General features: G+C 43.5%; 1 protein-coding gene across 1 annotated transcript in view; it reads right to left on the bottom strand.

The window, feature by feature from the left end:
• The window catches only part of HOOK1 (hook microtubule tethering protein 1), a 41526-nt gene that overhangs the window by 3753 nt on the left and 24713 nt on the right, over nt 1–13060 (bottom strand). The window contains exons 9-21 of the mRNA XM_075616004.1: nt 11488–11651; nt 11222–11362; nt 10395–10596; nt 9270–9380; nt 8511–8598; nt 7436–7496; nt 6380–6520; nt 6023–6116; nt 3399–3433; nt 3215–3297; nt 2260–2360; nt 1249–1350; nt 874–942 (exon numbers count right to left, since the gene is read on the bottom strand). Coding sequence (XP_075472119.1) covers nt 874–942; nt 1249–1350; nt 2260–2360; nt 3215–3297; nt 3399–3433; nt 6023–6116; nt 6380–6520; nt 7436–7496; nt 8511–8598; nt 9270–9380; nt 10395–10596; nt 11222–11362; nt 11488–11651 — 1392 coding nt within the window. The remainder of the gene's footprint in view (nt 1–873; nt 943–1248; nt 1351–2259; nt 2361–3214; nt 3298–3398; nt 3434–6022; nt 6117–6379; nt 6521–7435; nt 7497–8510; nt 8599–9269; nt 9381–10394; nt 10597–11221; nt 11363–11487; nt 11652–13060) is intronic.

Here is a 13060-nt window from a genome sequence, read left to right on the forward strand (position 1 = left end):
AACTCTGAATGACATTTTTAATTATAATGTAACATGCATTTTTTGTTTCTATAGGAATCATTTACAAAGTCACATCCCCTTCCTCTTCTGAAACAGGCTCTGGCACACCCCTTTTTGAGCCCTGCCCTCTCTCTAGCAGTGCACCAATTGTATCAAGTGACTGCCTGATCACATGATCTCCCCCACAGAACTTTGTCATATTAATATGCAAATGCGTTCCACTGACTGCAGAATACTCCTCTGCAGCCATTTAGTGAACCCCCGAGCCGAATCGTCACCGATCAATCACAGGAGAACGGATCGATTGCCAACTTAGCTAATTACTTATCATTGTGTGGATTGTATTGATGCACATATTAAAAGGGGGGGGGGGGGGAAATAATTAAAAAACCCGGCACCTTTGACTGCTGCTTTAAAGGGTTCAGTATCCGGTGTGGAATGCTTTTAATTGCCGGTATTTCACATGTATGAAAACATTAGTGTTTTTTTTGTAGAAACATATAGTCAAAGTTCAGTTTTAGTAAAGCACTTGATTGTTTTGCACTTCCATAAAATATCCGCAATAGTGTTTACGAAAATGAATATCACAAAGATTTTGATACTGAACCTGAAAAATAGCTATGAACTAGAACAGGGACGGCAAACTCTAGTCCTCAAGGACCACCAACAGGTCAGGTTTTAAGGATATCCCTGCTTCAGCACAGGTGGTTCAATCAGGGGCTCAGTCTGAATTACAGAGCCACTGATTGAGCCACCTGTGCTGAAGCAGGGATATCTCAAATACCTGGCCCGGTGGTGGCCCGTGAGTACTGGACATGACCCCCCCCCCCCCCTGTTCTAGAACATTCACGAAAGCTCCTTTGTTTACTTTACCTTATTATACCATGCGGTAACTATTAACTTCTCTTCATATTCTCGCAGTTTTGCTTGATGACACTCGCCCTAAAAAACACAAATCAAAACCTCAATATAAAAACAGAAGGAACATAAACGGACAATATTAGCTATTAAAGATTAAAGGTAGAGGTTCAACCAACAACAGAACATGGATAAGGGTAGAGAATATTAATACCAAAGAGGTCCCTTTAATCTGGGACCTTCCAGCCCTGTAAAGCGAGGATATTTATACTGTATAATGAAGAATTATTAACTGGCATGTGAAGTAAAAAAAGGATTTAAAGAGAAGTTCTAATGTAGGAATCAAGGAAGCAATGCAGCAATTAAGCAGTTAAAAAAAAAACTCTTTACCTCCAAAAATTCAATTCTCCTGTCTTTTTCTGTTAGCTGCTTTCTCAGTAACATTATTTCCGCGGAGGCTGGATTTAACTTGGGATCTAATGTTTTTATCACCTAAAACAAGAAATTGGAAAACATGATCAGTTCGCAGAGAGTTCGTTTAGTAACTTGCGGTTATGTTATACTGTAGTGATGCCCATCTGAGGCAGAGTGGTACCCTGGGGGTGCTTGCTAATGTAAAGTGTATACAATGCAGTGGGATTGGTCAGGATCAGAACATGTTCTAATAGTCTATGCCAGGGACGGCCAACTCGTCATCAAGGGCCACCAACAGGCCAGGGATTAGGGATATCCCTGATTGAGCACAGTTGGCTCAGTCATTATGACAGCCTCCTGTGCTGAAGCAGGGATATCCTTAAAACCCGGCCTGTTGGTGGCCCTTGAGGACAGGAGTTGGCCATCCCTGGTCTACGCACAGTCAGGACAAATATTTCTATGAATAGTAGGAATGTAATGCTATTGTATTCCCTTCTAGGTTACCTCTATATTCCTTGGATTATTGAACATGATGTATTTGCTAACATTACAGGTAACAACTACCAAAGTCACACGTGGTCTTGTGCTCTTGAGTGAAGACAAATCATACCGTGCTCGTGGCAGCAAATGCTTAATGCAAAGACATATGCCCAGATGTAGTACATGGTGAGCACCATGCAAACGGACTGTCGGAAGAAGCCTTCAGGCTTAGGACTGCTTAATTAATATTGGCCACAGTGTTGTGAATCAGATATAAAGCAAACAATGGAGTCCATGATCTCAACAAATCTAATGCGCCGATGTGTAATGTCCAGCTGGCCGGCCAGGGGAAAGGGAGCGGACTGAAGGAATAAGCTGGCAATTTTTCCCTTCTTGTGCTGCGAACTTTGTATTACATCCCGCGTTGCACACCACGTCCAGGTCTTACTTCTGGCCCATGGACCATATTCTTGTTACTGACCGCGTATGGGTGACCGCTGAACTCACATTTCTTGCTTTCTCCAGATAAATCTTGTAGCGTTCCTCCATGGATTTCATATCCTCGTCCTTCTTGTGCAGGGCCGCCTCCAGCTCCTCAATCCTTTGAGCTTTTAGGAAGAACACACAATAATATTTAAGGTAACAAATCAAATAAAAAGATTTTGCTCCATTTGTATATTTTGCAGTGATATGCAATTCCTCGTATTTGGAGTCAGGAAGGAATTAATGTTTCCCCTTATGAGATATCATTAGATGATATTTCACTGGGTTTTTTTGTTTGCCTTCCTCTGGATCAATATACTGCAAATACAAATATAGGATAAAGTATCTGTCGTCTAAATTTAGCATAGGTTGAACTTGGACGTATGTCTTTTTTCAACCTCATTTACTATGTAACCCATTAAAGTATGTTGCTCCCTACAATTACATGGGTTAAATATGAATATATCTAACATATCTAACTTGGATTTGTATTACAGGATTGAAGCAGGGGGTCTCCGGAGCTGAACTGGGTTAATTTCAGCTCTTGGGACCCCTGCTTCCAGAGATACTTTCCCCTGTAGGGGGTGCCGGTATATCTGTGAAGCTTAAATGCCCCGGTCGCGCTGGCCAATAGGAAGCCGCAATGGATGACGTCACTGCTTCCTATTGGCCCGCATGACACAGAACATTAAAGCCGCCATTATGTTAGGCACACAGTTCCCTGGCTGCAGGGATACCGGCACCGTTACTGAGGTAATCAAGGGGGTCCCCAGAGCTGAAATTAACACAGTTCAAGTCTGGAGACCCTCTGCTTCAATCCTGTAATCACAAAAAAATTGTAAGGGAATTGCAGCTTTTGTTTTTTTAAATCATTGGCTTTATAATCATTTCTTGCTGTTATTAGAACAACATTATTAATGTATCAACATGTACAGTAACTATCTGTAGAACAAATGACGCAGAGATTGTGGCCACTTACTGTTCTGATTTACTTCAGGCTGTAGATCTTCAAGAAGTTCCTTTTTGGTCTCTAAAGCATCATGAACTTCTTTCAGCTTCTCCCTGTGGAGTGAGTGTCGGTCAGTATGCGCTTGTATTTCACACATACAGAGGGGTATCGCTGATTGCGTTCCAGGGTTACAGAACTACAACGCTTTACTTACATTTGCGCCTCAATCTTCTTTTTCAGTGTGCTTGACTAAAAATGAAAAGATGAGAGGACTAATTTATAAATGAACACACTGTATGGATGAGCATTTCAAGGTTGAACATGGTCGCACTGCAAAGGGCGGCTGAAAATGCACTGCGGTCTTAATAGGATTCATTTGCAGGTAAGGGCTGCTTAGCACTGCTACACCAGAGTTCTTTAAAATGACGGCCACGGTAACATAGGGGTCTAACATATTCCATTAGGCATTATCATTATAAAAATGACATCATATGTGCACACAGAAATCTTCATTATGTACCTATAATATCAATAACAGGTTTCCTAAAAATACCAGTTATTATATGTACTAGCCGGCACAATATCAATCCTCGTTGTGTGGTTGTAATTAGAAAACAAAATCACAGAAGTATGAATACTATTCTGGGATAAAACAAAACAACCACGTTGGCTACATAGTTACATAGTTACATAGTTACATAGTTACATAGTAGATGAGGTTGAAAAAAGACATACGTCCATCAAGTTCAACCTATGCTAAATTTAGACAACAGATACTTTATCCTATATCTATACTTCCTTATTGATCCAGAGGAAGGCAAACAAAAAAACCCCAGTGTCATATCATCCAATGATATCTCATAAGGGGAAAAATAAATTCCTTCCTGACTCCAAGAATTGGCAAATCGGATTAATCCCTGGATCAACATCCTTCCCATGTTTACTTATTTGGTATATCCCTGTATACCTTTCCTTTCTAAAAAGATGTCCAACCTTTTTTTGAACAAATCTATTGTATCTGCCACCACAGTCTCCATGGGTAATGAATTCCACATTTTAACTGCCCTTACTGTAAAGAACCCTTTCCTTTGTTGCTGGTGAAATCTCCTTTCCTCCAACCTTAAGGGACGACCCTGTGCCCTTTGTACTGCCCTTGGGATGAATAGTTCTTTTGAAAGCTCCTTGTACTGTCCCCGAATATATTTGTATATAGTTATCATATCCCCTCTTAGACGCCTCTTTTCTAATGTAAATAAATCTAAATTTAGCTAGCCTCTCCTCATAAGTTAGATTGTCCATCCCTTTATTAATTTGGTGGTTCTTCTCTGCACTCTCTCTAGTTCCATAATGCCTTTTCTAAGGAGTGGTACCCACAATTGTACTCCATATTCAAGGTGTGGTCTTACCAATGCTTTGTAAAGGGGCATAATTATGTTTACTTTCCTTACATCCATTGCCCGGTTGATGCAAGATAAGATCTTGTTTGCCGTTGCAGCTACTGCATGACTTTGGGCACTATTGCGAAGCCTGCTGTCTTCAAGCACTCCTAAATCCTTCTCCATCAAGAATTCACCCAATTTAATTTGTAAGTGTAGAGGGAGAGGGGGTTGGCCCGGTATTAAAGGGGTTGCACCCCTTATGGCCACCCCCTGACCTCACCAGGGAGGCAAGGGGTTAACTGGACTGCGGTCCAGGAATGTGGCTTACACCTTGTCATGTCAGGAAAATGTATGTTCCCCTGTTCCATTATAATCCTGTATTTTAATGTTTCAAAGTGCATTTCTGTATCTCCAGTTCTGGAGGTCACAGAGAGTTCATATTTGGCCAATATGTGGAGGCACTGTAGGCATTAAAAACTGGCAAATTTCGACCCACTGAGTCCACCAGAATGAAACTTATTAATATGTGTAGATATTAAAGTGTATATGTATGGTATTTTGGATCTGGTCTGACAATGCAGACTCCATCTGCTATGCTAATAGGTCATGAAGGGCAGCCGGCTGATTGAGCCTAAGCACTGTGATCAAAAGTTAACTGCCTGATTGTTTACACTGAGTACTAATCAACCGACCATGTACTAATCAACAAGACTCTGCCACTCTAATTGTTACCTGAGGGTGAAGAATCATCAAACTGGAGTGGTTTGTAAGTGTTATGTCTACACCTACAAACAATGCAGATACTTCATTTGGTAGATTGGTCGTCGCCCCTGATTTAATTATGGGGCTACCCATAGAGTCCCAGTACACATGGGCTAATTAGCTGGGCGGCATGGGTTAATCTGTGTCTCCACGTTAGGGATTGGATACAGATAATTCTTCACCAATAGTCTGTATTCAATGTTAAGAATAGGGTTACACAGGTATATAAACTGTGTCAACCCTACAGTTTTTAGTTGTGCTTATGATTCCACCTGGGATGTCACCGGATTGCTGGAGAATTGCTGGAGAATTGCTAGCTGATACTTCTCCATCCCCCAACCCTAAGTAAGTGTTACCTTCTTGTCTGTTAATTGTACTATATTGCTGTGTTCACCTTTTTTAAGGAATAAATATATTTTATTATATCTAAGCCTCGTTCAGTTCAACCCAGATATTTGGTGTTCATTATATCTTGTCATAAGCTACCGTGACAGTAAGTCGCCTGTTTATTCTTGCTTCACAAATGCATAACTTTACATTTATCTGTATTAAACATCATCTGCCATTTACCTGCCCAAGTTTCCAGTCTCTCCAAGTCCTTCTGGAGAGAAATTACATCCTGCTCAGATTCTACTACCTTACACAAGGTAAGGGAAGCTTTAGATTTTATAGATTATTAAAGTGCAGAGGTACTCACACCCACTTCTTCTTCTTCTGTCCCTTCATTCTGCAATGTCTTCTGCAGATCCGTAATTTGTAGCTGCATCTCCTCTACACGGCCGATGTTTAATCTGATAAGCAGTTATAAGAAGTTATATGAGAGACAGAGAGACACAGAGAGAGACACAGAGAGAGACAGAGAGAGAGACACAGAAAGAGACAGAGAGGCAAGAGACCAGAAGAGAGAGACCAGACATACAGGAGAAACCAAACGAGAGAAGAGAAAGACCAGACAAGAGAAACAAGAGAGAGAGAGACAGACAGACAGACAGACAGGGTGTGTGTGTGTGTGTCACACACTCACACAACACAACATTCTGATTAATGAAATCACCTGTTTTCAGTTTCTAGCTCACTCATCTTGCGTTGCTTGTCTTCTAGCTGCCCTTGCAGTTCTGCAATGCGCTCATTCTCCGATGCTTCCTGCTGCACACGCAACATTTTATTTTCATGCTGTAGTCTTATAAACACCTCTCTGTAATATACAGCACAAAACTATGAATTAGAAGAAATACAAAGTCAACAAAACGGACAGTTACAATCTGGGCGATAGTTAAAGCATCCTGTGAATAAAGAACACATTTTTTACTGCAGTAACGCAAAACCGGAATATACAAAATGGCAATATGAAGAGAAAAGGACAGCCACACAACCTTTAACGCGATTTCTGCCGCAGGGGTCGGGAAAGCGGTGTGCTGTAACTCAGGGGTGCTCAACTCCCGTTCTCAAGCCCCTCCCCCCTAGGTCATGTTTTCAGAATATCCCAGCTTCAGCACAGGTGGCTCTTTGACGGAGTCTCTGATTGAGCCACCTGTCCTGAAGCTGGGATATCCTGAAAACCTGACTTGTTGGGGGGGTCTTGAGGACTGAAGTTGAGCACCCCTGCTTTAACTCTCGCTAGCAAAACAAGTTCAAGCAGAAATCCCAACCAAATCTGAGATGTATCTTCTTAGTATTTGTACCAGGGGAGGCCCCAGAGCGCAATCGCGCTATATATTAAGCTCCCTAGCTCCTCAGATACGTACAGCTTTCGGTGCCAGGTTACTTAATAGTTTATATAGCTCCGTCAGTCACCTGACAGGAAGCTGCAACGCCATATGTTGTGGCTTCCTATTAGCCTGCACTATGCCGGGGCATTTGTTTCCCCCAGGAGGGAGAGGAGACTCCGGCAGCAAAAATTGTCTGGGCAACCAGAGGACCCCCAGAGCTGCTTCCACCCAGGTAAGCCCCAGGGGAGGGGAGGCAAAAGGAGAAAGCGATTAGGGGAAACTGCACCTTTAACATTCGCAGCATCAAAGAATGTGTATTTGCAAACGGAGGATGGAGACTGAAGAGGTATGTATTTGTTGAGCTACTTTTTCTCTGAGTGACACCATGTGCATGTTTTTACCTATATTCCACTGGTAGAAGTTCAGCAGCAAGATTGTCATAATTTTTCACCCCAGAATCACCTAAAAGTAAATATAAAAATATATGTTATTTATTTCAATGAATATCAATAGAACACTTCCTTACCCCATAAACCGTGTTTGCTGTTATTGTCACAGTACAAGAGCTAGCTGTACTTACTGCTGCACAGCTACATTAAAGCAGCAGAACAGGCTGCATTGCGGTTTAATTCTAATTATGTTTTTCATTACAGACGTCTCTGGAGATGAACTGCGTTAATTTCAGCTCCAAGCACCCCCTGCTTACAGAGATACTTACCTCCGTAGGGGGGGGGGGGCGGTATCTCTGAGGAGTTTAAATGCCACGGTCACGCTGGCCAATACGAAGCCTCACCAGATGATGTCACGGCTTCCAGTTGGCCCACGTGGCATTTAAAGCTGCCATTATGTTAGGCACACAGTTCCTTACCTGCATAGATACTGGCACCGCTACAAAGGCAAGTATCTCTGGAAGGGGAAAGTCCCTGGAGCTCAAATTAACACAGTTCAGCTCCAGAGACCCCCTGCTTCAAATCTGTAATTAAAACAAATATAATACATTTAAACCGCAATACAGACGGTTCTGCTGCTGGAACTGGATGAGATCATGAGATAGAACGGAATATGACCAAAAAAACAACAATGTGGAGCTTTAACTCCATCTTTCGTCTTCTCAAAGCTTTTGACCCTTTGCGTTCCGATGGGTCCACGGCACCAGAGTGCCGCAGCCTTGTGGTACATTGCAATCTCGTGACCGCTACTTTAAACCTCCCCCCACCCCCACCACCTCTTCCTGACAGATCAGGTCCAGCGATCGACAGAACGGGAGCTCCCACATGACAAAGAGCGGAGAGCTCAAGACGTAGCCAGTAGCCACAATGTCATGCCAGATTCCATGATGTAGTGGAGCACCCAAAGGGTTAATTCATTAATTTTTAACAAGGCCTAATAGAACCAGATGATAATGCATTAAGAATTCTGCTACACATCATGTCGCGCTGCTACTTTCTGAACATGTACTGGGGGAATATGACATACCGGATTGATTAAGATGATCCTGTTGCACCAGGGAACATCTCAGCTCCTCGTTTGTCTCTTTTAGGGCGTCACGTTGAACTATAAGTCTCTAAAAAGGAAACGGGAAACATTTAAACAAAATACAGACATTTCTGGATTTAAGTGACATTACCGATATATAGGGGCAGTGTGTCAGAGAGTAACTATTTTATTCTTATGTTGGTGCATAAAATTATGAAAATGTGTACATTAAAATAAATGTGACAACTGTCATTCTGCACTTCAATAAGCAGCAAACCATGAAATGCTTTACTAAAACTGCAGAGAAATAAAACCCCATGCTTTCTCTGAAACCCTAAAACACTGCAAGAGCCCCCAAAAATTACCATGCTATAACTTCCGATACTGCGCATCGGTTTCACTACTATCCCTCTAAACAACGCCTTAACATTGTTTATTCTAAGGCCGCGTCCATGGGGAGCGCGCGCGACCGTGCTCGTGGTGTCACGCACGCCTGTAGCTGCAGTGATTTGTGGCCTAGTGGTAGACGCGACTGGGAGGCGTGGCGTCACCGAGCTGCTTCGACCTCATTCGGTGAACCACTCGTGACCCCGGCCATCACGCGACAGAAACAAATTAACTTTGTCTGCTCATGTAAGGGCGCGTCGGCGCTCCTTATCGTGCGCTCTATGGCCTGCCCCATAGAGGGACACAGCATTTTGGCCGCGCGGGCTGTTGCGCTCACCATGGATGCGGCCTACGGCTTTTGACAAGGATTACCTCTTTTTCTTTAACCAATGCCTCCTGCTTCTCTTGAAGTCTCTTCATTTCATATGCCAGTGTATCCGCTTGTTTCGATTCTGCTGAAAGTTTGGTATGAAGATCTTGAACCTTTTGGGATAAAAGACAGAGGTCAGATAACAATCAATGGCTGCACAGCTGTGCAAATTACCGTATCAAAAAGGCACAACACAAATCTTGCACCCCAAGAGATCGCAATTTGTTAAACACGAGGCAAACGATAAATACAATGAATTGTCTAAAGATGCCCAGAGCACTAGGTTTTAAATCTGCGTCTTCACATTTAGAGGCTCGTCTGGACCACAAATATATTAAAATCAGATCTCATTTGAGGTCGATTGTGCTGCGCTACAATTTGGCGATAAAAAAGGGATTATGGCGATCATTTTCAAAATTCCTGCAATATTCCCTAAGAATTATTTATTCCCAAATACATTGCAATATTTGGTTAACTCTGTGTTAAATAATGCTAATGACAAAAATAAGCATGAACTTATAGAAATCTGTGTTAATTATTGCTAGTCGTGCAATTGTATGTGTGGGGTAGATAGCACACTTTTCTACTATCAGGATTTCTAACAAACCTTATGGCAGAAAAATTCAACACAGTACATAATATTAATCTATTTGAGGTTGGCTAGTCTCATCTTGCCCTTGTATAGAGTGGCCATTGTACTATACATAGGAAAGATAGGTCCAACATCAGCTTGGTAGGTGATCAAAATCGGCAATATTTTTGGGGATAGCCCGATATAACCAGGTATTGGAGTTAAGGGAATAGCATGTAATGTTGTAATTTGTCTCTAATTCCTTATTTGAATACATCCGCATACAACACAGTTCAAAAAGAACATTGCGATATGGCTTCAGTAAAAAAATACTACAGGCCGAGAAATAGTATTGATATTGAATACAGATTATGACCATTTCTTTCCATTTATCGACCCTTAGTCAATCTCTGCAAAACAGAGAGGAAAGTTATCCAGGTAAAAACATCCAATTTGTGGCCAGGCGATATTGATAAATACCTCCCAGAGTATTTGTACTACGTATGTTCCGTTTCGCAGCTCTTGGTAGAGCCGTATTACCAACCTATTTCCTTACCTGCCTTTTGTACGTTTCTAGCTGCGATCGGGCTGCATTTGCCTTCTTTAGCTCATCTTCCAGGCTTACTGTATTGTGCATGTACATCAAATTGGTATCCTCCAAAGATTTTACTTGTCTGCGCAAGTCGGTAAGATCCTCCAGTTTCTTACGGTAAACCTCGACCGCCGACTCCAGCTTTGCGGCCTTGTCTGCGGTAGCTCTACAACACGGAGGGACGCTATCAAACTGTTCCAATCTACACATTCGCTACATTAAAAATACATCACAATTCATATGAATAATCCATAGATCCAATAATCTTGTAAAACAATATTTAATGCAGTGTATAAAACATTTTAAATTCCCTATATAGTAAAGTAACATCAAGGCAAGCACTATACATTTAGGAGGCAAAGGGAGAGGAATTCTCCCAAAATTGGTAGGGGCAGTCACCGGGACCTGCGCGCTTCACAGTTCAGTTATTTAACCACAAGGCCCCTTCTCCATATCATTTAACATATGTTAGTGGCTCATGCTCACACTATGCTCAATATATTAATGCAGGGAGGCTCAACTCTAGTCATGCAGGCCCCCCCAACAGGTCAGGTTTTCAGGATATCCCAGCTTCAGCACAGGTGGCTCAATCAGAGGCTGATTAAAGCTGGGATATCCTGAAAACCTGACCTGTTGGGGGGCCTGGATGACTAGAGCTGACCGCCCCTGCATTAGTGAACAAAATCATATGGAACTAAAATATTTTCAAGATTCCTACAGTATGTGTCACAGAACAATGGGGTTGAGAGTAAATGCTGCCACGAATCATCCTGCTTGAGATCAATGCGTACCTTAAAATGTCTATTTCATCTTTCAGGGCTCTCGATTCTTCAGCTAACCTGGCCAGTTCATCATTCCGGTTTTGTGTCTCAATCAGTTGTTTTTCAATCTCCTCGCAGTGCGCCCGGTAATCATCTTTTGCAGCTTCAAGCCTGTCCAGAAATTAAAAAAAAAAAGGACATGTAACCCCCTGCATTGTACGGCAATAATACTTAGGGAAATTAAGTTTAGCGACTTTTGAAGTCCTCTGTGGTTATCAGCACACATCATTTGGTACCTGAAATTTTCTTCTTGTATTTGTTCCAACTGGAGCTGCATTTGGAAATATTTCTTTGCCACCACTGTGCTGGGTTCCTCGAAAGCATCTAATTGGTTTATTCTCTCATTCTGAATATCGTTTTCAGCCAATAAACTATTTCTTTCATCCTGGAGAGAGGCCACCTGGAGCAATAATTAACAACATAAATGTGCAACACAATTAAGAAACATCAAGACGAAAATCACCCCCTCCAAACTGGTCTAGGACTTTTGGCCACTGCGGCCACGATACTAGGAGCGCCGGGCGGCCACGAGACTAGGAGCGCCGGGCGGCCACGAGACTAAGAGCGCCGGGCGGCCACGAGACTAAGAGCGCCGGGCGGCCACGAGACTAGGAGCGCCGGGCGGCCACGAGACTAGGAGCGCCGGGCGGCCACGAGACTAGGAGCGCCGGGCGGCCACGAGACTAAGAGCGCCGGGCGGCCACGAGACTAGGAGCGCCGGGCGGCCACGAGACTAGGAGCGCCGGGCGGCCTCGAGACTAGGAGCGCCGGGCGGCCACAAGAGACTAGCAGCGCCGGGCGGCCACAAGAGACTAGCAGCGCCGGGCGGCCACGAGACTAGCAGCGCCGGGCGGCCACGAGACTAGGAGCGCCGGGCGGCCACGAGACTAGGAGCGCCCACGAGACTAGGAGCGCCGGGCGGCCACGAGACTAGGAGCGCCGGGCGGCCACGAGACTAGCAGCGCCAGGCGGCCACGAGACTAGGAGCGCCCACGAGACTAGGAGCGCCGAGCGGCCACGAGACTAGGAGCGCCGGGCGGCCACGAGACTAGGAGCACCGGGCGGCCACGAGACTAGGAGCGCCGGGCGGCCACGAGACTGGGAGCGCCGGGTGGTCGAAGTGCAGCGGCGAGTTGTAGTAACCGCAAACCGCCGGCAGGACTTTGCTTGCGGCCCATTCCGCTCCAAACACCCAACATTCTTGTGCTTTGTGTGTCTACATTTTTAGCTATAGATTCCCTTAAATAGGGATTTTTTTCTCCATGGAACGCCAGAAAAAAAACTGTACTCTGACTTTGTGGAACCTCAGTTCACATATATCTTATGTACGTTACTATACCATTCCAATACACATTTAATGTAACGGTCATAACAACTGTGAAAACAGAGAGGAAAAGATCCCTTTATTTACATGCACTGCACCTCTATCCACATAGGTCTCTTTCCAGTATATTATTACTTTCTTAGTACTATGGAGGTGGTGTGCATGTAAATACAGGGATCTTTTCCTTTCTGTTTTCACATTACTTTATCCTTGTTTGCACCCCCCACTTATTCAAGCTGAGCAGAAGCCAATTCTTTTTATGTCTCATCATAACTCTGTGCCCAGGACATACTTAAAGCTGCAGGTCAGTCTTTTTTTTTTTTACTTCAATAGTTTCATGTGGGCAATCTCTAATTACCTAAAGAACTGTATAGCTGCAGGTCAATTCGTTCTCCATGTATTGATAGGCGAAATTTGGTGACATAATTAGAGCTGGCATATGTTTATATTCTGCCTCTGTCACTCAGTGGAAGCTCATGAATATT

Source organism: Ascaphus truei, chromosome 10 (genome assembly GCF_040206685.1).
Source record: "Ascaphus truei isolate aAscTru1 chromosome 10, aAscTru1.hap1, whole genome shotgun sequence".
Classification (NCBI taxonomy): domain Eukaryota; kingdom Metazoa; phylum Chordata; class Amphibia; order Anura; family Ascaphidae; genus Ascaphus; species Ascaphus truei.